Source organism: Molossus molossus, unplaced genomic scaffold (assembly GCF_014108415.1).
Source record: "Molossus molossus isolate mMolMol1 unplaced genomic scaffold, mMolMol1.p scaffold_m16_p_17, whole genome shotgun sequence".
Taxonomy (NCBI): Eukaryota; Metazoa; Chordata; class Mammalia; order Chiroptera; family Molossidae; genus Molossus; species Molossus molossus.
Genome location: NW_023425352.1, coordinates 44,508,545 through 44,534,661, shown reverse-complemented (window position 1 = coordinate 44,534,661; position 26,117 = coordinate 44,508,545). Strand labels below are relative to the sequence as shown.

At 44.6% G+C, this 26,117-nt stretch overlaps 1 protein-coding gene across 1 annotated transcript; it reads right to left on the bottom strand.

Moving 5' to 3' along the window:
• Positions 1-289: 289 nt before the first annotated feature.
• ZNF365 (zinc finger protein 365) lies at positions 290-24,406 on the bottom strand. The gene is made up of 5 exons (XM_036265466.1): positions 24,161-24,406; positions 21,459-22,214; positions 9,229-9,409; positions 1,942-1,979; positions 290-1,230 (listed from the first exon to the last, which is right to left on the bottom strand). The coding sequence occupies exons 2-5, from the start codon at positions 22,199-22,201 to the stop codon at positions 969-971; spliced, it is 1,224 nt and encodes a 407-aa protein (XP_036121359.1). The 5' UTR covers positions 22,202-22,214; positions 24,161-24,406; the 3' UTR covers positions 290-968.
• Positions 24,407-26,117: the final 1,711 nt, after the last annotated feature.

The window sequence follows — 26,117 nt, the reverse complement described above, 5'->3', positions numbered from 1 at the left end:
AGCTAACAGAGGCTGCAGGGGCGGCCGGGACGGTCCGGGGAAGGGCTGCGGCGGCTCCAGGACCGGCTCCAGGACCGGCTCCGGGACGGCTCCAGGACGGCTCCAGGACCGGCTCCAGGACCGGCTCCGGGACGGCTCACACACGCCGCAGCTGCGCTCCGCTGCCATCCAACCACTCGGGCCTTGAACACCCGATGGGTGTCATGTCCTCCCCACCCAGAGCCAAAGAACCAGCTATCACGGAGAGGCTGGCAGCACGGTCTGGGGCGCAGAACACGCAGCCAGAGAGCAGAGGTGTACCAAAATGGGAGCAGACATGCATCGGGGGAGGCAGCCAAACCGGGAACCAGTCCACCGAAATGCGAACTGAAGTTGAACAGATGAGTCCCTGTAGCCACCCAAACACTGATATCTGGATTAACCAGAATACTCTGGGAAACAGTAATTCTTATTTTGGAGGCTTTCGAACTGAGGGGAAGGTTAAAAAACAAGCAGACGTGTTTTTATTTCATTGCTATTAAGAGAATTTATATTCCCATTCCTTGTCTCACACGTTTGAGCAGTGGACACAGATGAATCTTTTCCAGCACCTGACATCTTGGGTGGCCTTGGGTCTGAGAATTAATCACCACTGCACAGAATACCAGATGCAGAAAGTACTGAAGAATTTAAAAGTTGGAGCTTTGTTTTACTAAAATTTTGGGAAAGACTGCTTTCTTTTTTTTAATTCTGTCTGTAACTTGCCTCTTGCTTCTGCAAGGGGCTGTCACCAAATTCTGGCTCACTGAGATTCCCGTTTGTTAAATTCTGGTTAATCCACGCACTTGCATGAACAGAAAGTAAACGTGTCACTCCCCTTGCTTTCCCACTACATCTTCCTAGGAGATGTGTCCCAAAGGACGTTACTGTTGGCCCCTAGCACAACATTCCCCAAAGTCCAGCAATGATGGTTCAGGCCACTCAGCCTTTTAGATGATGTTCACGAGCGATGCTGGTTTCTTTTTGGCCATTTTGGGCCTGAGGTTGCCTTTCCGACTGAACCCCAGAGGCTCCCCTTTCTTCGGCAGTCTGCAGAGCTCTCTCGGGGTCTCGGCCTGTTCGTGAATGGACTTAGAGGGCTGCATGGCGGCTCTGTCATCCCTGGCTTTTTTCAGGTAGCTCCTTCCCTTTGGATGGAAGTGCGTCTTGAGATCGGGATGGTTACACGCCGAATGTGGGTGCCCTCGGCTTCTACAGATGGTCGGGCGGGAGGACAGAGATGAGCAGAAAATGTCTTTAACACCTTAGAAGAACAGTCACACAATCACCCCCACCCCCAAGCTACAGCAGCGACAACGCTGCCAGAAGACAAATGACACACATTGGAATTTTTCTTCCAAAATTCCAGTGACCTTCATGAAGTGATCTCAGGATACGCCATCCTCAGAGAGACAGGACTAGTCCTATTTACCAGTGCTAAGAACTGAGGAACATAAAATGTACATGACGGCCCAGGACAACACATACAGTTGTTCAACGGAGAAGATGGGAGCAGAACCCATATCTCAGGAGTCTTTAAGTGACTCCTAGGGGACTCAGACAAATCTGTAGTACAGCTATTATAAAGTATTTGATTCACAGTATAAATGTACATATGTAATACGGTCCACTACTACAATGATAGTAATATAGAGCTCTTATGGCTATACTACAGTGCTATAAGAGAAACTTATACTATGTAACAGCATATAAATACTCCTACAGTACTATCATACTGCCATATACTACTAGACAACTAGCATAGCTAAAAGTCACACCCACATTTTAGAAAGTTAAGTACATAAGCGGGCAACTGTTTACCTGAGACCCTCAAGTCCATTTATATTATCGATGTCATATAAAATGCAACAGGAAAACATGCAAACATGACCAAACAGACCAAGTATAAAAAGACATACATACAGGCATTTGGGTTTCCTATTTGAAGAGATATCTGTAAGCTAAAGGAAAATAAGAAAAAAAAAAATTACTTAACTGGAAGATTCAATTTGGTTTTCAACTCTTGCTTAGATTTTGAAGAAATTATATTCCCGCTAAGGAACCAGAGGCATACTGCCCCGGCTCACCAGCACAGCCGCGAACAGACACGTCTCCCGCTCCGCCCTGCTCACTCGGGCTCCTCTGTGGCGCCCTGTTCCGAGATTTCCAGGAAGCCAGTATCAGCAGAACCAAAAAATGTCAACGAGTCCAGAGAGTCCCCCGACAGAGCAACATTTGAAGAAACATGTTTTTAGAAACAGGAATGATGGGCCATTATTTCTTGATTGATTCAGAGTATATTTGCAGCTAATTTACTACAGCTGTGGCTGGTCAGAGTGTATCAACTAAGGGGAAAATTGGCATAAAATGTTTATTGCCTAAAATACATCATTTCTAAAATGAGAACATATGAAGACCCACCAACTCCACAGTTGTCCCGAAGGCCATCTATCAATGAAATTATTTTCCACTCCCATTAAAATATCTTCATGTACTTTTGTGGCCGAGTGAACAATATCATTTCCAGAATAAATGGGTAATTATCACTTTGTGATCCAGATGTCACTGTCCATTCTACAGGCCAACCCAGTGTACTGCAAACCTTCTGTTCCTGATCTCCTTTATCAAAAGCAGTGGCAGACAGACAAACAGCAGACGAGGATGACAAAGAAAATGCAGAACAAGGGCCATCGTGGTGTTGCGGCCCAGTGGGGCCAAGACCCGTGTCCCTGCTGGACTCAAATAACCTGAGAAAGTTCAGCATAAGACAGTCAATTCCTGCCCAGCTGGTGTGGCTCAGGGGTTGAGCTTCGACCTATGCACCAAGAAGTTGCCAGTTTGATTCCCGGTCAGGGCACATGCCCAGGTTGTGGGCCCGATCCCCAGTGGGGAGCATGCAGGAGGCAGCCAATCGATGTTCTCTCTCATCGATGTTTCTATCTCTCTCCCTCTCCCTTCCTCTCTCTCTAAAATCAATAAAGAAAAAAATTAAAAAGAAAAAAAAGGCAGTCACTTCCTTGATTCTTCCATCTGCAGCTCGAACAAATCAGAAACAAGTTTTCCTCACTTCTGTGGGTCATGTCCCCAAGAAGGCTTACCTTCTGCCTTTGACAGTCAGAAGTCAGTCAGCATTGTTGTTGACCCTGTTCACGCTGGCTGGCTTTGGCATGAGATTAGTAAATATGAACAGAAAAGGGCACCTTCCTTGCATGAGGCAGGTGGCTCAGCTGAACACTGGTTGGCAGCTTCCAGGAACCCCAAAAGCATCAGCATATCTACCTCCGTGCCCTACTGTCCCATGACCAGCAGTCAGGGTTTCTCAGCTGGGCACCTTTCATAGATTCTAGTACATGTGTAAATTATAAAAAGAAAATGTACAGTGTCTTTCTCCCTTTGAATTCCTCCCTTAAAATTTTTTTTCACTTTGCTGTATGTATACATAGTTTGCTGTCTTATTGCTTATATGTATATGCAATGCCCTATGGACTTTTATGAGAGAGAGAAAGCGTGTACATGTGTATAAGCTTCCCTGCTTCCCTTTCTGGGGAAAAGGCCAGAGAGAGAGAAAGCGTGTACATGTGTATAAGCTTCCCTGCTTCCCTTTCTGGGGAAAAGGCCAACAGTGTTTTCCAATGTTCAGAGGAGTCCCTGACATCCAAAATATTTTCGGAACTACAACCTTAGTACCTACGGATGTCACTAATGAAATCTGCTGGGACCTCAGCCAATAGAAATAATTTACTGTGTATTACAGAAAAGAAAATGCATAAATAAAGACAGGTAAAGATGAGCTACAAACCTCACATAAAGGTATCATAAATTGTGTGTGTCTCTGCATCACATACTGGGTAAAATGCTCACCATGTAACAACACAACCCTCAAAACAACCCTAACAGGTAACCCTTATAATCCTCATTTTACAGATATGGAAACTACAGCAGGAAAGTTAAGTAGCTGGTTCGAAACCTCAACACTTTATCAGTGTTAGGGCTGGACTTCAACCATGAGTCTTCACTCTGCACAGCCTCTCTAAAAAGGGTGTGTTTGTATATGTAAGTATAAGAGCAAGAGAGTGTAGACACAAAAAGTTCAGTGGAATCCATGGCTGGATCGGAATTTCTCCAGTGATCCCACAGATTCTGAGGTTTGGGGTGGAGGTGGGACTGGTTATCACACACCATAGAATTTCATCTGCTCTCCTCCCCATGTACATAGGAAGCCACTGTTCCTTCGGCCCCCAGAGCCTCAGGCAGATGGAAAGGCTCCTCCCACTTAGCCTATCCACCTACCTCCACTTCTCCAAGTCCACTCTGTCTTCCTTGTGTATAGAGACGGGTATGTGTGAAGGTAGGGATCAAGAGTGTCCTTGACTGAGACTCCAGGTTGGAAAAATATACACAGCCTTGCACTGAGAGTAAGTCTAACTATTTCAAAAACACAAACATGGTGTCTCAGGTTGACAGTCAGAAGACTTGTAGACTTGGGGAAACCAGACACCCAGCCCCCCTCAACTTCCCCTTTGGGTGAATAGCAGCACAGTATACTCAATTGTTCAGGCCAAAATCTTAGATTCATTCTTGATTCCTCTTTTCTCTTGCCCACCTAATCTAATCCTTCAGCAAGGTCAAGTGGTCTGGTCAACTCCATCCCAGAACATATTCTATCCCCATCACTTCTCTTTACCTCCACTCCATCCAAACTGCCACCTCCTCTCCCTGCCTCCCCACCCCCCGTTAACAGCCTAGACAATTCCCCACAGAGCACCAGACTGCTTCTGCTAACGCACAGGTCACCTGCTGCTTCAAACCTTCCAGTGGCTTCCCTCTGTGCTCTGGAATAGACTGGGACTCCTTGTGTGACCTACAAGCCCCGGCAAGGTCTGGATCCCTCCCAACTCTCCATCTCCTCACTCCAGTGTGCCAAGCTCGCTCCCTCCAAAGGCACTTACAATTCCTACTCCTTTGCCTAGAACATCCCACTTCCAAACGCCACAGCTGGCTCCTTCTGTTATTCAGGTCACAGTGCAAAGTTGCCTCTTTAGCAAGGCTTCTCCTCAAAGCATTACACTGAACCTGACATCTCAAATATATCAACTTACTTTTTTCTTGATAGTAGTTATCACTATACACAATTATTTTTGCTATTTGTTTACCTGTTTATTGGGAGCCCCTCCTCCCCAAGAGCAGGGACCTCTTCTGTGTCGTTCACAGCCATTTCCTCGGCACTCAGTAAGCGCTGCGCCCCCAATAAGTAAGTGCTAAATGAATTACCGCTAGTCCTAATTTAGTAACCTGCAGGCAATACACGTAATGCTTAAAATAAGATTATCCAAGCTGTTCCGTGACCTTCCGTGTGAGTTCTGTCCGTGACTTTGGCAGATGGGATACTGGGTCACTTTGTGAATAACTCGACAGCATTTTTCAGAGCCTAAAGACAAAACACCTGAGTAAGCACAATACACTTTTAGAAACCAGCCAGGTGAAAAAGAACAAAAATGCTCAAGGGGATTAAGGGAAAGATGCAGATGCCAAAACATTCTTTCAGAAAAGGCACAGAATCTTGAAGCTAGAAGACACCTTAGAAAGATGTATACACCAACCTAGAATCTCACCGCTATCTGCAGGGCATGAGAAAAAGAGGCAGGGGAGAGGAAGGGACCTGGGGTGGGTGGAAGAGGGGGACACGGACTAACACCTTCTGTAGTGTAGCCTTAGCGGAGATGGTGAGAGCCAGGCCAGCTGGGCACGGTGTTCCCAACTGTCCTGGAGGAAGGGGCTGCTGTGTAGGGGAGTAGGTCAGGTCTCTGCTCCGTCCCGGGGCACACCAGGGCCGGGAGCTCTCCTCAGTGCTCTGGACCTTCACTGAGCAGGGCCAGAGGACAATGAAGACATGATCCAAGGCTTCTCCGGCTAAAAGCATCCGAGTTCCTCTGTATCTAGAGCCACAGACACCCCGGAGGCCAGGCTCAGCACTTCCCTTCCATCAGTGAGTGTGTCTTACTATGATGAAGTAAAAAGGAGACGTCCTCAGGGTCTGCAGACTGTCTCATACTGTGGTAACTCTGGGGTCCAAAGCAGAGTTAGAGGAGTCTGCATGAAAACAGGGAAGCCTCTGAGAAACCAAACGCTTCTTGATCTTCTCAGAGAGACGTACGCTGCCTCCACTACTCAGAGTTCACCTCCCGAAAGCCCGACCACGCTTCCTCACGAACAGCCCCCACATCCAAACTCCCTGCTCTGATCTGCTCCTTATTTGAATTAGTCAAGTCTTCCCCGGGTAAATCAAGTCTGATGAAGGCAGATGATGTCACTCGTGTTTGGGACACAGAGGGCATGAACATAAATATTTATCAATTTCTACCATATTTGCTTATATGTATGTATGCATGCATGTGTACATGTGTTGTATGTGTGTACATGTATATATGTTGTGTGTACATGCACATATACATGTAATATTATAGATACACATCTAACTAGAGAACAGAAATGATGTTCAATTTTTCATCACATGGTACAGCATGACAAGAAATAATGACTGGTTATGTCGTATAAAAGGTGTTCAATTTTCAAGTTAGAAAAATAAACTAAGCAGAGGAAGTGAGCACAGAAATATAAATGACAGAGAGAACTAATGGGCTTCCTTTCTTCCTCCTTACCTTCCATTGTTTTCTCTTGAACATCCTCCTGGCTTAGTGTAGTAGAATTTTACACATTTCTTAGCTCTGGGTTACTTAGAAGCCTACAGACTGAAATATTAATGCCACATTTCAATTCTGGAATTCCTAACCACTGGAGTTAGGTGATGAGCAGAGAATGTAGGAGGCCGAAGATCTTACAGAGCATCTAGTCTAACTGCTGCACTTCCTAGAAGAATTAGAAACCCAGAAGACAAACTGTCCAGCCCTGTCAGAAGGAGGGAAAGAGAGATCTGGACGGCAGGCCTTTTCCTCACGTGTGAGCTGTGGCCTCATGCCACGACCTCTCCTGAAACAGGGCAATGTGGAAGGACAGGGCAGGGAAAGACTCAGTGTCCCTCCAGCCAGTTAGTTACGACTGGACACTCTCACGGTTTCCCAAGAGGGTGAAGTGGAATCAAAAAAGGAGGGAAGGTTCTTTCTCAGGAGAGTTACAGGTGGAAAACCATAGACACCCACCCACTCAGAAAATAGTAAGTATGTCTTGTAGCGGAAACTGCTCTGACTACAGAAACCTCACAGCTACAACAATGTACTTCCTCCCAGTCCCCTTTGTTTCTGACCGGCCCGTCCTGGAGCTTTACTCCTGCGTGTACTGCTCTCAGGCTGAGCGCGTGTTGCTGCAGCAAGCACGGGGACGCGTCCATTTCTTACCTTCCCCCTCTCTCCTTCCTTCCTGTCGTCTGTCTCTCCTCCGCCCATCTGCCCTTCATTTTATTCCTTAACCATGTTTCCTTTTAACCTTGGCTTCCAGAATGCTCCGACGAAACTTTTTAATCAACCAATAGTCGTCTTACTAAACTTTTGATTAGCATGTTTCCTATTTCCATATAAATATAAATATACATGTACACATATATGTTCGTATTTGTGGGGGAAAGTAAAAGATCATTTAAAAATCTTCTGGGAAGGGGGTGGGCATAAATAAAATTCAGTAAATAATACAAATGTTATAAATAACCACTTTAGGGTTTCAAAAATCCTTTCCTTGGCTTTGTCGTCAATACCACCAAGGAAATTTTACAGAGGGTAAAATCACCACCCAACCCCTCACCAAGAGTCTGGTTATTTGCACCTACTGTCACCCTCCAAAGAGATCGGGGACCCATGAGACTCTGGACCTTCATCTGGGTTCTCATCTGGACTCTGGTGGTTTCTTAAGCCCCTGAAACTATATGTAAAATTGTACAAAAGTTTATTCCATAAGAGACTATTACCTGTGAATTTTACGGTCTCTTTGAAAATACAGCGAAACCTTGGTTCTTGAACGTACTTCATTCCAGAAGGCTGATTGAGAAGCGATTTGTTCGAAACTGAATCACTTTTTCCCATTAGAAATAATATAAATTCAATTAATCTGTTACAGACCCCCAAATGACTCCCTATTTTAACTTTTCTTATACACATACGATACATATCTAAGCTCTATTCTTGTTCTCACAACTTTCCTTTTCACTTTGCTATCACTAACCTTCTGAGAGCCGCTGGTAAGTTACTGTACGTATTCAATAATAATAAGCAGCAACAAAAGCAAAAAATAAAAATAAAAAAGCCATGAAAATATTCACAGCACAATTTCCTGAGATGTTAACGCTAGTTTAGCGGTAACCTGACTCACACTCACGCATTCTCTCCTTTGTCGCCTGAGAGACGCATGACTGATGGCACAGGCACCAACAAAGTTCTGTTCGACAGCTGAGACATTTTCCGTGAACAACTTGGTTGAAAACAGAATTGCTCAAGATGGGAGACGTTCGAGAACCGAGGTTTGACTGTATACTTAAAGAATGTTTAACCTGCCTGGCCGGTGTGGCTCAGTGCTTGAGCATCGACCCATGCACCAAGAGGTCAGCAGTTCGATTCCCAGTCAGGGCACATTCCCAGGTTGTGGGCCTGATCCCCAGTGAGGGGCATGCAGGAGGCCAATCGATGTTCTCTCTCATCGATGTTTCTATCCCTCTCTCCCTCTCCCTTCCCTTCTCTCTCTAAAATCAATAAAGAAAAAAATTTTTAAAAGAAAAGAATGCTTAACCTATAGAGACTGTTGAATCGTGTTTTCCTCCCTATGAAGGAGAATAAAGTATGTGGTTAAATCTTGCTTGGCTGAGAAGGGCCACAGCTTTCATGAATGTTTAACCATGAAGATTCCCTTGAAGGACTCCAACACAGCACTACCTTCTGATCTACCTGAACACCAAGGCTGGGACAGATGATGTCTTTGGATACTTCAAACTCTGTTATTCTACAAATGCAAATATATTTCTACCAATGCAGCCTGGCGTGGAGTGGGAGGGTGACGAACTGGAGACTGTGCCTCCAGGATTAAGCTTGCTTCCAGGTGTCCTGGGTTCCCCTCTATCGCTTCCATAACACAGGCGTGGCCAGGACAGAGCTCTCAGACGATGCCTAGGGAGTCCCTACAGGGCACTGCCCAGCTCCCTGTTCCTTTGTCCGTGACCCGACCTCACCAAACCCAAGGACCTCCCGTTTTGGCTGGACCCGTGCGGCTTACCACGTGCTCCCTGGCGTCGCGGCAGAGGCCGGCGGCCTGCTGGCTCTGATAGTACTCCAACTGCTTTTCCGCCAGTTCCACCCGCTGCAACAGACTCTCGATGAAGTCCTGCAGCCGAGCTTTCCCTTGAACCTCCTTCTCGGCTGCGGCTTCGAGGAAGTGGTTGAACGTCACAACTTCTCTGCAAGGAAACATGTCAGAACACAACATGGAGAAATGAGGCAGGAATTCATTCTTCAACACATATTTATTGAGTGCCGACTCTGGGTCCAGTACTGTCCTGGGCTGTATGGCCACAGCAATGACAAAAGAGATACAATTTCATTCTAGTGTTTACATTTAAAGATTAAAATTTTAGAAGGGGACAGTCACTATAAAATATATTCTATACATACATATACACATACACATACATATACATATACACATACACATACACATAGATATACATGTATGTCGGGTGGTGATAACTGCTAAGGAGAAATCTGAAACTGGGCGCAAGGGGACAGAGTGACAGCGGGGGGAAGGGTGATGATATTTTAGAAAGCCCAGTCAGGGACGACCTTTTGGACAGAGGAACATTTGAGCAGACACCTGAAAGCAGTGAGGAGTAAGCCAGGCAGACACGGGGAGGGCTCAGAGGGAACGTGCAGATGGGTCTGAGGGACAGCAGACAGGCCTGTTGGTGGGAGCAGAGCGGGGACAGGGGGGGTCAATGGGAACGTGGAGCCAGGTAGGGCCTCATCGGTCACTGTGATGATTCCTGATTTCATTATAAATGAGATGGGAAACCACTGGACACATTTGAGAAAAGTTCTGACATGTTTTAAAAGTTGAACTATTAGGGGAGAAAAGACTATAGGGAGGGAAGATATGAAAGCAAGAGGCCACGCTGTATAATATGAGTCACCATGTCCAACAGATTTTTGAGCTAAGAATGAAACAGCCCAATAAATGCTATCTTGTTTTTAATTATTTTTAATTTGTTTTTGTTATACGTTTCTCCTTTATCCCCCATTGACACTCTCCTCCCGATCCCCCCCGCCCCATCCCCAGCTTTGTTGTCTATGTCCATTGGCTATGCGTACATGCATATAAGTTCTGTGGTTTACCTCTCCCCCCAAACACCCTCTCTTCTGAGGTTTGTCAGTCTGTACCCTACCTCTATGTCTCTGAGTCAATTTTGTTTATCAGTTTGTTTAGTTCATTATACTCCACAAATATGTGAGATCATGTGATATTTGTCTTTCTCTGCTTGGCTTGTTTTGATTAGCATAATACTCTCCAGGTCCCTCCATGTCATCTCAAAGAATAAGAGATCTTTCTTTCTTACAGCTGCATAGTATTCCATTGTGTACATGTACCACAGCTTTTTTATCCACTCATTTACTGATGGACACTTGGGTTGTTTCCATATCTTAGCTATTGTATACAGTGCTAATAAATGCTATCTTGAAGTTGATCCAGGGTCCATTGGGAAAGCTATTTTAGTTGACACGGGAGAATAATTATGCATGTAGCTCTTCCCTAAAAAGTTATGCAAAATACCCCAAACAATACCCCTTTATCTACATAATTCCTTGTGGATTCACAAATCCAGAAAAATAATGCATTATTGTATTACTATTTTACATTTTCTTTTTATTGCTAATGCATGAAAATTAGACTTTGGTAGCCATCCTTGGAGCACCTCTCTGCATGCCCACACAGGTGCATGCACTCACACACACACATACGCACACACACACACACAGATGCTTGGCCTTTTATTCAGGTCAAGTTTCAGGTAATCAACACTACCAGTTGGTGTACAGTATCCCAGCTCTCCTCATCAGATTTGCCTCACTTAATAAGAAATCATAAAGATCCTTCCAGCTATCTCCCCTGTAAGTCCTGTCACCCCCAATGGGGATAATGAAGCCCACAATGTGTGTCTTCAATATCTCTTTCAGCCTTTGAGGTGTGACCCCTCATTTTTCTGGCCGTGCTCAACTTAAGCAGAAGCAAGATTCTAAACACTATGCCCTCCCCTCCAACCTCTTTCATTTAGATAAATGAATCCTATCATTAAAATCTAACCTCATGCAGTTGTTCTAGAGAGTCCGTTACATTCAGTGCCTTCTCTGCATCTGCTCAGCCTCCACTTGATCTTTACTTTCCACAGAGCTCCATAATTTCTTAAGAGTAGAAACTTTAGGGAAGGCCAGCTCAGGAGTCACAGTTTCACAGAAAGTTTTTGCAAAAGAGCTGGTCGTGGCTTCCAGCTCCTTTCTGTCTGACTAGACAGTGAGCTGCTTTTACAATTAGTCATGATTTTTCTCTCACAAATATATTATGTCACACTTGGCCATACTGAGACTTCCTATAGAGTCAAATGTCTCTGCAATACCTAGGGAATTTTATGTGTATAAAAATAGAAAGGAGACTCATTGTTAAAAATGATTCATTTGAAGAACTGCTCATGATAGCAGCCACCATTTTTCCATTTTCCTATCAGGGATCAGACATAAACCCCAATCCTGTAATAATTCCATTATCTTTTAGTAGTCAAAAATTATTCACACAAGAGAAATAAGAGTCCTCTTGGAAAGGATTTTCTTTCATCAAGTTTCAAGGTTACTTCCAGATGTTTCCGTATGAGCCCAGAAGAGAGGTGCACTTTCCAAGCTGTTCAGGCCATGGACACAAGCCAATTTCCAAGCTCTACTGTCACTTGGCTTTGATCTGCCTCCTCTGAGAGTCACCAACCTTCACTAGTAACAAAGTAGCGGAGGACCCGTCTGAGTGCTACATTCTGCCTTTTCATGGCTCCAAGTTCTGTTTGAGGTCCTTTGGAGAGAGCATCTTCACAGCACCACGACAAGATAGCTCCTACCATCTGCCAGCATTAGGGCTTGAATTCATTCGGCATCAAGCCCGCTGCAGAGACTTTCTGGGTGCAATTTAGGTTAACTGAATCATGAAACAGTCTCCAAACTGTACTTACACGGGAACCACAACCTTCTCCCCCACCAGAAACACAGAAGAAAAGAGCCTCTCTATTTTTTCCCATTCATATTGGTTCATGATATTTACTATATTTATCTCATTATAGAAAGATTTCACACTTACTATGGGAAATATGAAAACTGACCTAATTGGAAGTTCTAACTGAGCAAGGGCTGAATCAGCTTTGTTCTCTGCTCTAAGCACTGTACTCAATACATGACACATAATAAATAATCAAAAAAAATATCAATAAATGTTTGCGGTAATTAATGTTTAAAAAGGACAAGGAAGAAACAAAGACCCATAATCCCATCGCCCAGAGGTAACTATTGTCGACATCTTTTCTGTTTTTGTTTTCTCTGTACATATTTACTATTCTTGATCTCTCAGGCTATACTGTTTAAAACATAAGACAGCAACAGCTGACAGCGTAATCCCACAGGATTAACATCTCAAAATCAAGAAAACAATTCTGAATGCATTACAGCTTATGAGTGTGGCTGTATTTTTAAATCATGTAATGTTTTACTACCAGTTCCATATAAAAATTTTACAAATTAACATTAATGCTCCTCCTAGCTGTTCATGGAGTATTATGCCATGTTGGAGAAGAGAAGTATCTTTTTCTAACTTCCCCCTCAGCCAATCATCTTGTGCCCTGAAGCTGAGAAGTTAACACCAATGCTATCCTCATTTCAGTTTAAGGGTGTTTCACATCAATTTAAAAGAAAGAAAGAAGCCTGATGATTTCATTTTAAAAGAGAAGTTACACAAGACGGGGGTGGAGAAATTCATCATGCTGAGATTGTTTGGGTATCTGTATTAGATAAAAACTGTAACAAGGCCCAGTGACTAATTATGGAGTAGCGTGTGTGTACAACTTCAGATCCCTTTTCACATCCTGCTCAGTCTGGATGAACAATATCCAGAAACACCTCTCATTTCCCCAAGGATTCTGGGAATTTCCTGGATGGAAAAGAAAGAATTTAACTACATTGCATCTGTGACCTCTTCAATAATTATATTCCAAACAGTAAAATACCCACTCAATGGATTTTAATGCAACGGAGAATGAAATACTCATTGATAGGATTTCAGATTCCATGCTGCGATTAACCTTTAAGAAACTACCAATTATTGAACTTTGGCATAGTATCAAAGCAAAATACCCACTATTCTCTAAAAATGGTATTAAAATTCCTCTCCATTTTCTTACTATCTATCTGTGGGACTGGATTTCCTTCATCTACTTCAAACAAAATAAGAAATTTGCAATAGATTAAATGCAGAAGGACTAATGAGGAGCAGCTGCCTTCTATTAGGCCAGGCATTAAAAATATTTGCAAAATTTATAAATAATGCATTCTTTTCATTAAATTGTTTTTGGGAAAATTGTTATTTTTCATAAAAGTGTTATTTATGTTAGCAAGAATGGATTTCTTATTGCTATTTGCAAATGAATAAATGTTTTTCAAATTTCTGAGTTTTAATTTCTAACACAGTATCAACAGATAAAATTCAAACACGCAAAAGCTTTTCGGGATCCTCAGAATTTTTTTTTAGGGGTATAAAAGGAAGTGAGGCCAAAAAGTGTGAGAACTGCCACCATATTGGGTGTTAGAGTGATCCAGAACCCAGAACTCTGATGAGGGTGGGCAACGTGGGCGCAGCCACAACTCAAACATTTAATTATCCCATTATTCAGTCACTCAACAAACAGTCATTGAATGCTACCACGTATTGGCTTAGTGCTGGGCACTCATGAACCCATGGCTATATTCATGAAGCAACTGCTGTCACCCAGGGACCAGCCAGCTGTTTCTATAAAGGGCCAGGGAGTAAACCTTTCAGGTTCTGTGGGGCATATGGCCTCTGCCACACTTCTCAACTCTGCCTAGCACATCAGGGCCACAGATTACACACACATGGAGGAGCGTGGCTGTGTAACAATAACATTTTATCTTTTTAATACTTTATGGACACTGGCATTTGAATTTCTTATACTTTTCATGTATCATGAATTATTACTTTTCTTCTGAATTGTTCAACCATTTAAAAATGTAAAAACCATTCTTAGCTCACGGGCTCCGCAAAAGCATGTAGCAGGCTGGATGTGGCCGGTGGTATAGAGAGAGAAGCAGACCTTAAAAGCAACACATACTAAAATAAATACGTAATTACAGAGCTGAGCTGAATGTGACTAAGAAAAAGAGGAATATGATGTTATCAGACAGAAGAGTGGAAAGACTTGTGTGGTTTTATTTTGGGTTCTCAGCCCTGTGATTCAGAATTCGGTGTGAAAGCCGGAAGGGCAAACCTGGGTAGGATTCAACCACGCTGTGGGCACACACCCGCGCTGGGGAAATCAACGCATCCTAGGCTACTTCCAGCCCCATCTTTGACTTCCCATTTATTTTTTAAAAAAAGGTTAAATATGATTAAATCCAAGGTTTTAAGCTTCAGTAAGAAACATGCTTATGTCAAGCAATATTTAATACTAACAGAAAAAAACACCAGCAGCTCATTATTTTGCCAAATGGCTTGCAGACCTCGAAATCTGTCCATATCCTGAGATTTATAGACATTCAGAAACAAACACAATGTAAGGAAGCACTGAGTAAAAAAGTCCCTTCAGTACCATCAAAGCTTTATCTAGGAAAACTATTCGTTCACTCACGCACTCATTCATTTACAAGATGCCGTAAGGTCTGAAACAAAGGTATTATTTCATTTCAGCCTCCTCAATGACTTCCTCTGAGGTGGGTTAAAGACAGGTTCATTCAGAAAAATCGGAGACATACTATCATGTGAACGCCACACTCTAGAAGCAGGCATGGGATAGAGGGAAATGCACGTGGATGCTGGTCTTCTCTTCGATCTCACATAGGCAATGCACTACGCATTGTTCATGAGGGTCAACACACCCATCATCTCGCATATTGTAATCTCCTGTAAATAAACCACTTATTAGGTCTACTCCCCTATGTTTCCAGCTTTCATGGCCTATGTCCCTGGGGCCTCATTAATGTATATCACACAGATGTTTGTTCCAGCATCAGTGAACTCCATTCAGCCAGATTCTTACTTTTGCACATGCTTTTCTTCTGCCAGGGTCCCTCCCCTGCCCTTCGCAAGCTCCCACTCTCAATGATACCTCCATCCTGGGGGCTCTCCTGCTGGGAAGCTTTCCGACACCTGGCTAAGTGTGGCTTAGGTGACCCGCTGTGTTCTCCTGCAGAACCTTGCACCCTATCCCAGCACACACGGCAAAGGACTAGTGCTATTTACCCCATTTCACTACAAAATCCCTGCGTGAAATCAGGGACCCTGCCTGCTCCTTTACTGTGACACCCCCAGCACCTAACAGGAGCCCATCACATAACAGGCTCTCAACAAGTTTCCGCTGAAAATCTTTACTGATGAAAAGATCCTTACATTTCTGTCTTTTTCCTGGGGCATAAAACTGGTAAGTAACCTACAACACAGGTACCTCCGACAGGAGTGAGGGTTGGATCTAAAATCAATGCCTTTCTTCTATTGTTCAACAACACTTTAATACAGCATCTCCTTCCAAAGGCAAAGCTCTACCATGTTATTTAAATTTCATTTTACATTACTGATTTATGAACCTCTTCAGAGGTATATGAAATGGTAAAAATGCCTCCGGCTAAAAATACTTTGGCCATTGATCACAGAGCACTTCAGATAGACCGTAATGTCAGCCACAGGTCAAATCCCAAAGTCAGACGCAACCACCTCTGAGCACCAGGAACCTGGCTGCAAACTTGGAGCTCAGGGTTGGCTCCTGTGCACCCCCACGGGATGGACTCTGCACCTGCCACACATCTGGGACCATAACATCTCCATTTCTGTAAGTCCTTTGCTTCATCTTTTTTTGGGGTTTTTTTTGGCTTCTTTGAATAAACCAAGAAGTATATATTTCTCATTAAGGATTTAAAAACTAATGAGAATGTCAAATTATTTTTATTGGTTCTAAGTAGATCTAAGCCCCTCCAGCCACAAATCTGTGGAATGGGGTGAGGGAAGAGGAGGGAAAGCATGGCAGAGAAAGACAGAAAATGTTGTTGGGTCTCCAAATTTTACCACGTGACATCCCTCAGAGGGCCTGTCTGACATTGGTTCTTCCTATAATTGTTTATGGTCTTCATGGAACATAGCCTGAAAAGAGAGGGCCCCCCCCCCTTTTATAAATGCATTAAAATGTGGAGCAAACCGACCCCTTCCTCTCCCACTGAACTCTACATCTGACATGATTTTTCTTGGCCTGCTTCCTAGCTCTGGATCAGTCTGGAGACCAAGTTGCTTACTCACTGCTTTGGCTCATCAAAAATGGGAAAGTAATTAAGTGGCAAAAGGGTTTGGTTGTGCAAAGCAAGTTACCACGTCCGAGTTGCCTTTTAAAGGCCAGTGCTCCTCAGCCAGCGTTGAACAGAAACCCAAATGGACATTACCTGGGTCAGGCTACCCCTAAACATCTCTTTTATCATACCCCTGATGATCTGTTCAATGTCTAGTTTATCTTTCGGTCTATCCCTGCCAGGAAAGCAGGGTTCATCTGGTTTACCACTAGCTTGACCAGATCCTAGAACACTACCTCGCAGTCAGCACACTCTCAATAAAGATGTCTTCTGCCGACTCCAATCTGGGGAACAGGGAAAATGATGAAGGAAGAAGGGAAAAGATTATATCCTAGCTCATAAGGGAGCAGGATGGAAATTCCAGATGGAATTACAAAGAGGCTCCTCACTGCAATCAAAGGCTGGTGGCAGGTGCTCCTCCCAGACCGGGCTTGGATGTGCAGAGCATCAAGTTAAAAAGCCCTTGTTGGAAGTTAAAAGCCCTGGGCTGGTGTTTTCTGGAAGCTTAATATCATAACCATACTTAATGACGCCACCATTTCCCCATTTCCCAACACCTACGATGCCAGCTGACATTTGCTTTAATCACATCAGAAAAATAAATGATGTCACCCTGGCAGCCCTCTCAAAATAGCAAAGAAACAAGCCCGTTTCAAAATGGGCCGGATTCTGTATTACTTAAGTCTTGATGCTTTGGGCAAATATCACATTTTCAAAAGTCTGGCTGAGATACAGTGAATTGACAGAAAAGCATTCAGCAAGGAGACAGGGAGTTGGGTTGCAGTCTTAGTTTTGATACTAGATTTTCGTCCTTGGATGTGTCACTCCACTCCTCTGGGCCTTACTTTGCACATCTGTAAAATAAGGGTGTTATCCTGAAGGAGACAGAGGGTACCTTCCAGCACCAAAGTTACACAGTCCCATCACGGGTCATCTCTGACCTTCCTGCTGTCCTTCAATGTCACTATCCTCTGGCGACCAATGCAAATTCTGCCCTTTGTCCTCATTCCCTCAGCGCGGCCTCTTAAATAGAAAAATCGGCTCTCTTAACTTTTTATCAACTTGAAACCGTGGCTTGTATGTCAGCACTTGTTCAATGCCCTGGGTTTGAACATGGGCGTGTTCATGGGTATACCGATTCTTCCTATGCAGAGTGTAAGCTCCATAGGGAAAAATGCCAAGAAGTGTATGTTCCCCCACACACCGAGCACAGTGCTGGGCACATCGCAAGTGCTCAGGCCGGTCTTTCCGACCTCACCAGCAGAAGAGTGTGTGAGTAAATTTAGGATTATTGTTATTACACTGATGTTCTCCAAACTCCAGGTGACCAACTGGGCCAGCAATCAGCTACCACCCACAGACATCCCTTCTTGTTAAAGGATACCTCACTGCAAGGCTGGTCAGGATTGATTTACCTGATTGTGGGCAGGCTACCCTGCAGCCCTGAATACTCCTGAATTAGTAAATACCTGTGTCCACAGGACTTTAAAATTACACACTTTGTGAAGACAATAAGAAATTTCTTTTTTGGATTTGCTCTCCAGAAACATATAGATACCTCTCTACAAAGGTACAATGAGACTCACCAGCAGAGATGTACAAAATCGTGCCAATCCAAACAATCTCCTCTGTTCCAAAGCATATATGTGCCTGGCACGATCCGAGGTGATTCCGTCTGTAGATGGCTTCGGGGCAGAACTGGCCCTCAGAGTCATTTATTTCAGTTTGAAAGAAAGAATTTTAAAGTGGAGGGGAAAATCCACAGGCAAGAGAAACTCATGTGAATATTAAATACTAGATGTTTGCTCTTTTTAAACCAAATCTACCAGCTGTGTCTCAAAGGGTCCTGGAGTTTAAGTCCATTTCAAATGGTCCTATAACAGCTGACTCTCTCTCACAAATGGGCTGTTAGAGGTCACTGCTCCTGGTGGGTTCCTTGGCCAAACAGCAGCTTCCCACATCTGAAAGGTGACCTCTCCGGTGGAAGGCACAGCGCTGTGAGGAAGTGGTGAGGAGGGGAGGGACATGGCCCAGCCTGGCAGATCTAGTCAAATCAATGCAGTGTCACTGGTATGGAGATGGGCAGCTGGCTTGCGCTGCACCCCCATTTCAGAGGGTTGTGGGGGTGGCAGGGAGGCTGGACACCGTAGATACTGAGGGCAAGGGCCACAGTCACGCTCTCAAACCAAGAGCTCACTGTCCTTCCTGGGAACAAGACTCTTTCAGTCCTATTTCATGTACAGAAGAAGGATTATTTGAGGCTTGAATACAGAAATTGATGGAACAGGCCAAATGAAGGTTTAAAGAAATGAAGACATTGTTTATTTTATATTTATAAGTTTAAGGCAGTTTCACTGTATTTTCACTTAAAGTGGGTTTTTTAACTGCATTACTTTTATTTTTTTCCTGGCAGTCCAAAAAATGTCACACTAATAATTTACCCTCAGATATACTCACAAAAACGTGAATAAAGATGTATGTATAAGGACGTTAACAGAGAGGCTATTTTTAATAGCGGGAAAATGGAACAAAACCATGCATTCATCAATAGCAAGCTGATTAAACCAGCCATGATGCATCCACACCATGGAATACCACCCAGTGGCCAAGAGAAATGACATAATTCTGTTTAGTGCATGAAAGATGCCTAGAACATACTATGTTAAAACAAAAACAAACTCCACACACAAGTGGCAGAATAATACATGTCATGAATCCACTGAGAAAAATACAGTAACTCTGTGTGTATAAAGTACCTATGACTATATGCACACAAGAAAGGTCTATAACAGTGGTTCTCAACCTTCCTAATGCCGCGACCCTTTAATACAGTTCCTCATGTTGTATGTGGGTGTATCTGCATGTGGGTGGACCCGCCTGGAGACGGACAGAGGAGCCGTGTCTCAGTTCCTAAGACCATCGGAAATAATGTGTTTTCCCATGGTCTTAGGCGACCCCTGTGAAAGGGTCATTCGACCCCCAAAGGGGTCAAGACCCACAGGTTGAGAACCACTGGTCTAGAAGGGCATTCACGGAACTAAACAGCTGTCTCCAGAGGATGGGATGGGGTATCCTCGGAGAGGAGGGAGGACTTTTAACACATACAATTCTACCATGTTAATTTTTTTACAAAGTATGCATTAGTTTTTCAACTGGTCCTCAGGTGACAGCACTGGATTAACCATACCACTTTATCATTATTGATCCATGCATGGCCCACTTTTACTCAAGTTAGTTAACCAGTTCTTTTTAATAATAAAGCCTCCTTGAACACACCACCCAAAATAAAAGTCAGATCCTTGACCATAATCTAGCTCTAACTAGATGACCCTCCCTGCCATCATATTGCCTTCCTAAACTCTAGGGAACCACCACCCCAAATCCCATATCCATTATTCCTTATAGATGTAATAAATAAAATACAACAAATAAATAAATGCAAAATAGTAATCTGCTTACCTTTTAAATCCACTGCTCTTGACTCAAACAGAAATACCCAAAAGTTCATCCTAAGCTTTCCTCTGCACGCAGGGGAACCCCATCTGCCATTTTTCCAGGGGTGCAATGTTAGGCACCCTAGTGGCCAAAACTGGTCAAGGCACTAACTTTCCACCAGGAAATGCCAGAAGCCAAGAGAAAAACATTTTTCATTAGCTATCATTTATCTAAGATCAAAGTAAATCAGCTGATTCCATTCCGTCCTCCTGATGTATTTGGAAAAATATGTCTAGTTGAGCGAACTGGCTTTCCCTCTAGGTAGAATGTAAGCATTTAAATGTGATAGTGAATGATGATCTCTTTAATATGCGAGGTTTCTCAGCCTCTTACCAAATGGAGGAAGTTTTAATTACTACATTTTAAGAGACAACACGTGAAGAGTACCACAGGGCAGAGAAAGTATGAAATCAAGTCAATCTCTCTAACAGAACTCAAATTACTCGGAAACCTTCCTTCTAGGACAGTTTAATTGACCAATTTTTATGTCTTTTCATTCTGTGAATTCTGACCCTCCATTTAAAATTAAATCCAACATTCTGCTTTTGGGAACTATACTACATTGTCGTGTAGACTTTTTTAGTTTGGACTTAAACCATAATTACTAATAAGAAAATGTTTTCCAAGTACAATTCTTTTAAAGTATTAGTTTATCTGATCACCTATAACTTGTGAAAACCAGTGTCAATTCTCTGCAAGCAGGCATAACTCACTTTAGTCTTACATAACATTTTACAAAAAGAAAACTCTCCAACTTAAATCACAGAAGCACAGCAATATCACAAAGTTTCCTCTGGGCTTCCTAATGTCTGCTTCTTCCAAATAAAAATTGTAATTGAATGGATTCTCAGCAACCGACATTTAATTACAGTGGGCGGATCATCCAAAATGGCAAAGAAGCCAAACTTATTTGTATTTAGAGCATTCTTTATACTTGAATCAGACAGCATCTCATGTTCTTGATTTGATTACGTGGAGACTGTCAAGAAGGAAGACTCCCCAGCCCATCCTTTCTGCTCTCCCCTTCAACTCCCTGGCTCACCAGTGCGTGCTGGGGATGGCACCCACCACAGAAACAAGGCACGACTCCTCTCTTTAAAAACATTATCTGTACGTTACAATTTCCAAGGTGAGAAAAGTGAGAAAAAATCAGGTATTTTGACTTACAGGTTGCTGGGTTGCAGACCATACACAGAGAGGATAAATACTATTAAAAGCCCTGTGCCTCCCACATGCAATTACATCAATGAGAAATGCAGCCAAGGTACCACCTGTAAGTAATAAAAGCCGAACCTTGCTTAACCCTGGATGGTAACTCGGGTGCAGGTGCCAAAGCCAAGGGTTAGCATCCGTCCCAGAGCCACTTACTCTTCTTTCCTGAGAAGCTCCTCCTCTGAGTCTGTCAGGCGTTGCCTCAGCCCCGCGATCATCTCCACGGCCACGTCCACCTGTCTGTTCAGGGCCCGCTCTCGTCTCTGCACCTCCTGCTTTTTCTGAGTCAGCTGGACAAAGGCTGCCCGGACTTCCAACAGTTCTGCAGTTTTCTGGGCCAACTCTTTGGTGAGTTTATCAATTCTCTTCTCGATGGTCCTGTCCACGGCCTCGACCATCTGATTGAATTTTTCTCTGACATGAGCCTCGAAAGCAGCTTTGGTGTCCGAGGTGGGGAGTCCGGGACTGGACCGCAGCCCATCCAGCGAGTCGGCTCGTAGGTCCACCGCCGTGTAGGTCTGCACGTACGACACAGGTCTCTCTGCCACCACCTCGAATGGCTTCCTGTCCTTGGAGTGTTCGTGTGAAATGCTATACAAGTTAACATAGCTGGGTTTCTGCTTCACCACGTTGCCACAGCTCTGCAATTTTCCCTGTTTCAGGGGTTCTGAGGAAGTGACGAGGTCTATGTCTTTGAGGGATGGAAAGAGGCTGCATTTTGTCAAGAGGGTTCTCTCCTGGTAGCTGTGACTGAATTCTAGATGGGCCCTCAAGGACGACAGGCTTCTAAATCTGGTGTGGTCTCCGCACCTCGGGCAGCGGAATGGCAGGCACACGGCAACATTCTCAAAGGACTCCTGCCAGGGGTATCTGCTTTCTTCAAAGGCCTTCTGTTGCATTACTCTGAAAGTCCTGGGCAGGGGAAATAAAGCAGGTAGTCTAGATGTGTTTGAAAGAATGCTGCTGAAATGACTGCTGCTGCTCATCTCCAGGAGGGCAAAGGTTCTTTGGTTTCAAATGAAGTCTGCATATAACATCTTATAAAAGTAAAACCTACAATCCTTGGGCCAAAGCCAACGACACCCACTTACTTCTGTCTTGTCTACTGCTGCTTTTGCACTAAACTGACGCTATGGCCTGCAAAGCCAAAAGACTTACTACTTGGACTTTACAGAAAAAGTTGGCCAACCCCTGGCTGGGATAAAAAGGGTAGGTGGCATCCCTTTTTACAGATGGGAAAACTAGGGCAAGGAGGTAAAGTGATGAACTCAGGGCCAAATGGAAAGTGGCATCCGGAAGCAGATTCAAGTTTCCTGTGTTCCCAAATTCAGTACATGAACTGCAAAACCGTGCCCTATTTTACTAACAACTTGATAAGCATAAATACAAAAAAAATGAGGAAAAGTCAGCATGAATTGTCAAAACAGGTCCCAAGAGAGCAAGCTTAGAGACCTTTCCTCAAGAATAGAAAAGATATTACTCAAACTAGGTCCTGCGGCATTAAGCACACAATCAGCTGAAAATTGTTTAACCTGAGATTTTTTTTTTTTGCCCTTAATTTTGTCCTTTAATTATCGCCGTGATGACAGAAATCAAAGTGTTATCATAAGAACAATGGCCCTCCATACTCGATTTACTAAAATATGGGAACCCAATGTGTCAAATATTATTTGATCTAAGTGGGACCATGGACAAGGCTTTATTAAATAGGGTGTTCTGGATGGATTTGTCTTGTCTCTGATCCTTTTTTTTTTTATCCACACCAGAGAACATATTTCCATTTTTTGTTCAGATAGAGTGGAAGAGACAGAGAAACATGGATGTGAAAGGGACACACCCAGTGGTTGCCACCCACACGACCCAACCAGGGCTGGGGACAAACTGTAGACAAGTACATGCCCTTAGTGGGACCTGAACCCAGGTCTCTCTGGACCGCAGGTCAACACTCTAACCGCTGAGCCAAACCGGCCAGGGCTCTGATCCTATTTTAAGGATCTATCTCCAGACATTAAAGACAACCTCTAAAGATGGCCAATGTTTGAACCAGGTAGGTATCAGCATAACTCTTTTAATAACAGGAAGTTCTTATTTCCTTGTAGGAATTTCTTATCTTAGCCCTAGCAACAGATGACTGCTAGCAACCCAATTCTGCAAGCAGCATAATATCTATTTCCTCCAGGAATGATTTCTCCTTAAACGTACGGAGCATCGGGCCCCAAAAAGAGGGAGCTCAGCTAAAGGTCTAAGCTGAAAAGTCCTATTATTGGGCCTCAACCTATTCAAAAGCAGAGGTGCAAATGTTCCCCAGGCAGCTAGGCAAATCTTCCAGGTTAACAAGCCCCCCCCCCCTGCCCTCCCCCCAAGGAGGGAATGTCTTCCTGTGCTACACTGGCTGTTTAACCATCGGTTTTCTGGGATGGGATGCAATCCCTGGTCAAAAATGCAGGCGAGAGGTGAAGGAAGGGGAAGTCGGGATTCTAGGGGGCAATGGGAAAGGGGTGTCATTCTGCAAAGGGAACCGGGTAATCGCGCACTCCGGTAGTATGCAAGCTTTCAAGGGCCCAGCAGAAACTCCAGTCCGCAGGGATAGCAGAAAAGCCCTAATTCCCTCTGCCTGAGCAGGGCAGGAAAGCACCCTGCCTCCGGGGTCCCGGTTCTCCCCGCCCCCGCCTCGCACCATGCGAGCCCCCGTGTGCCAAAGTGGATACATGCGCACACGAGTTCCTGCAGGTGGGTCGAGAAGCCCAACTCCCCGCCACGTTGCGGAGACAGGACCTCCTTTCCGGCCGCGGCCGGCCCCCTCCGCCGCGCCCCCTGGGCCGGGCCGCAGGCGCAGATGGCCCGCAGCCGCCACTTACCAGACTTGTTGCAGCTGCAGCCGCCGCTGCTGCTGCCGCCGCGGCCGGTGCTACTGCTGCGGAGCGGAGCGGTTTTCAGCAGAGCCGTAAATCAGACTGAGCCCGGCCCGCTCCCACCGCGCGCACCCCGGCGCCGGGACGAGCGGCGTCCAGGGCGGAGCGTGGCGCGGGCCGCGGGGGCGGCGCGCGCGGCTGCCGGGGACCTCGCGCGGCCCGAGAGCGGACGCCCCGGGGGTCCTGAGCGCCCGCACCGCCCAGCTGTCGGGAGCACCGTCTCCCCTCCCCCAGCCGCGGAGCGGGCTCGGACCCAGTATTCCACTGACATGCTGGGAGAGGTGCTGAGATCATTCTCCGGGGGAGGGAAGAAGAAAAGCGTGCCAGCCTCCGAGGCTCTGCGCTTTCTACAGGCCATGGCAAGCTTTTTTGCACTTTGGAGTTACTGGGGAGCGGAGAGGGTGGATGAGGATGAAGCATGGCAGGAGGGTCCACAGGACCACTTCATCCTAAGCAACAGGGAGATGATGTCCCAAAGTAACTAACCTGGAGAGTCCGCCCTAGCTTTTCTAGCCAAGTGTCCTGGTCCTAATTTAACCGGCAGAACCAAATCTAGGAAAGTATATGGGGTTGTGCATAAAGCAACAAGACCCCCAGCCGCACCCCTATCTCTAAGGCACACGCCCCCTCCTTCCTCAGAAGCTGATTTATCATCCCAAAGAGAAGTTTCTTCCCTTCTGAGGGACCCCAGTGACTCAGCTTTTTTGCTTGTTTTATTTTTAATCTGTTTTGGAGTATTCCTAGTCTAACTCTTGAAATATGAAATACGTATTAAAGTTATTGTTGGGTTTTCTTGTCAAAAGGATGGGTTGTTCATCTGTAGACAGTTATTTAATGCATCTTCTTGATTTCTCAGGGCATTTCTGATCTCAGAGCTTACTATTACATTTCAACACTGATTTTTAGTTTTTGACAAATTAATCATCACATCATTGTAATTAAGAGCCCAAGTTCTGGAGTCAACCTGATTAAATCCTAGTTCTGGAGTCAAATCCTGTCTCTAGGACCTGCATCAAATTACCAGAGTTTTCGGTGGCTTGGATTCCTCACCTATGAAATGGGATAATCGGAGCCAACTGGGGTGGTGAGGATCAAATGAGGTGAGGAGCTAAAAGCACTCTCTGGCCCAGAGAGTGCTTTAAGCTCCTCACCTCATTTGATCATCTTCATTTCCGTTTGTATTGTTAATATTATTACCACAAGAGTGGGGCCTACACACATAAGAAAAAACAGAAGCCCTGGCCAGTTTGGCTCAGCAGTTAGAGCGTCAGCCCACGGACCAGGGACTCCCTTGTCTGGTTCCGCTAAGGGCACGTACCTCGCTTGCAGTTTGTCCCCTGCCCCAGTTGGGGTTGTATGGGTGGCAGCCACTCAATATGTCTCTCTCACATCGATGATTCTCTCTCTTCTTCCCTTTCTCCCTCCATCTCCATCTGAAGATAAATGCAAAAATATCCTTGGGTGAGAATTTAAAAAAAGAAAAAACAGACAAGACAAGGGGAGCTGACATGTACCCGTTTCAGCGTGGTAGACAATTGTGCTGGGGTATATTCTCTTTGAGAAGAGTATATTTCATTGAATTTATCTCATAACTCTCAAAAATATGTTTACAGTATTCCAAAAAGCAACATATTCAGTAAGAAAATTTTGCACGTGCAATATTCATGTAGTGGAGGGCCAGGCCATCTTGGTCATGTAGCCCATGCAGGGAGGATACCTGCAAAGCCACTCTCGGGCTCTGTGCATCTGCCTGCCGGCAATGCACCAAAAGCATGCTCCCGATAGGAAAAACTCTTGGGTTAAGGCTGCTCCCATTTCTTAGGGAGTATCCTCACCTTTCTCTGGTCCTTGAGTTCCTCTCTGGTGTAAATAAAAAGATGTGGATTTTGAAGGTCTTTTCTCA

Coding starts and splice junctions, on each gene's coding strand:
- ZNF365 (XM_036265466.1), bottom strand. CDS start 22,201: ATGCAACAGAAGGCCTTTGAAGAAAGCAGATACCCCTGGCAGGAGTCC. Junction 9,410..21,458: donor GAGCTTCTCAGGAAAGAAGA/GTAAGTGGCTCT, acceptor GTTTCCTTGCAG/AGAAGTTGTGACGTTCAACC. Junction 1,980..9,228: donor GCGACGCCAGGGAGCACGTG/GTAAGCCGCACG, acceptor ATTTTCCTTTAG/CTTACAGATATCTCTTCAAA.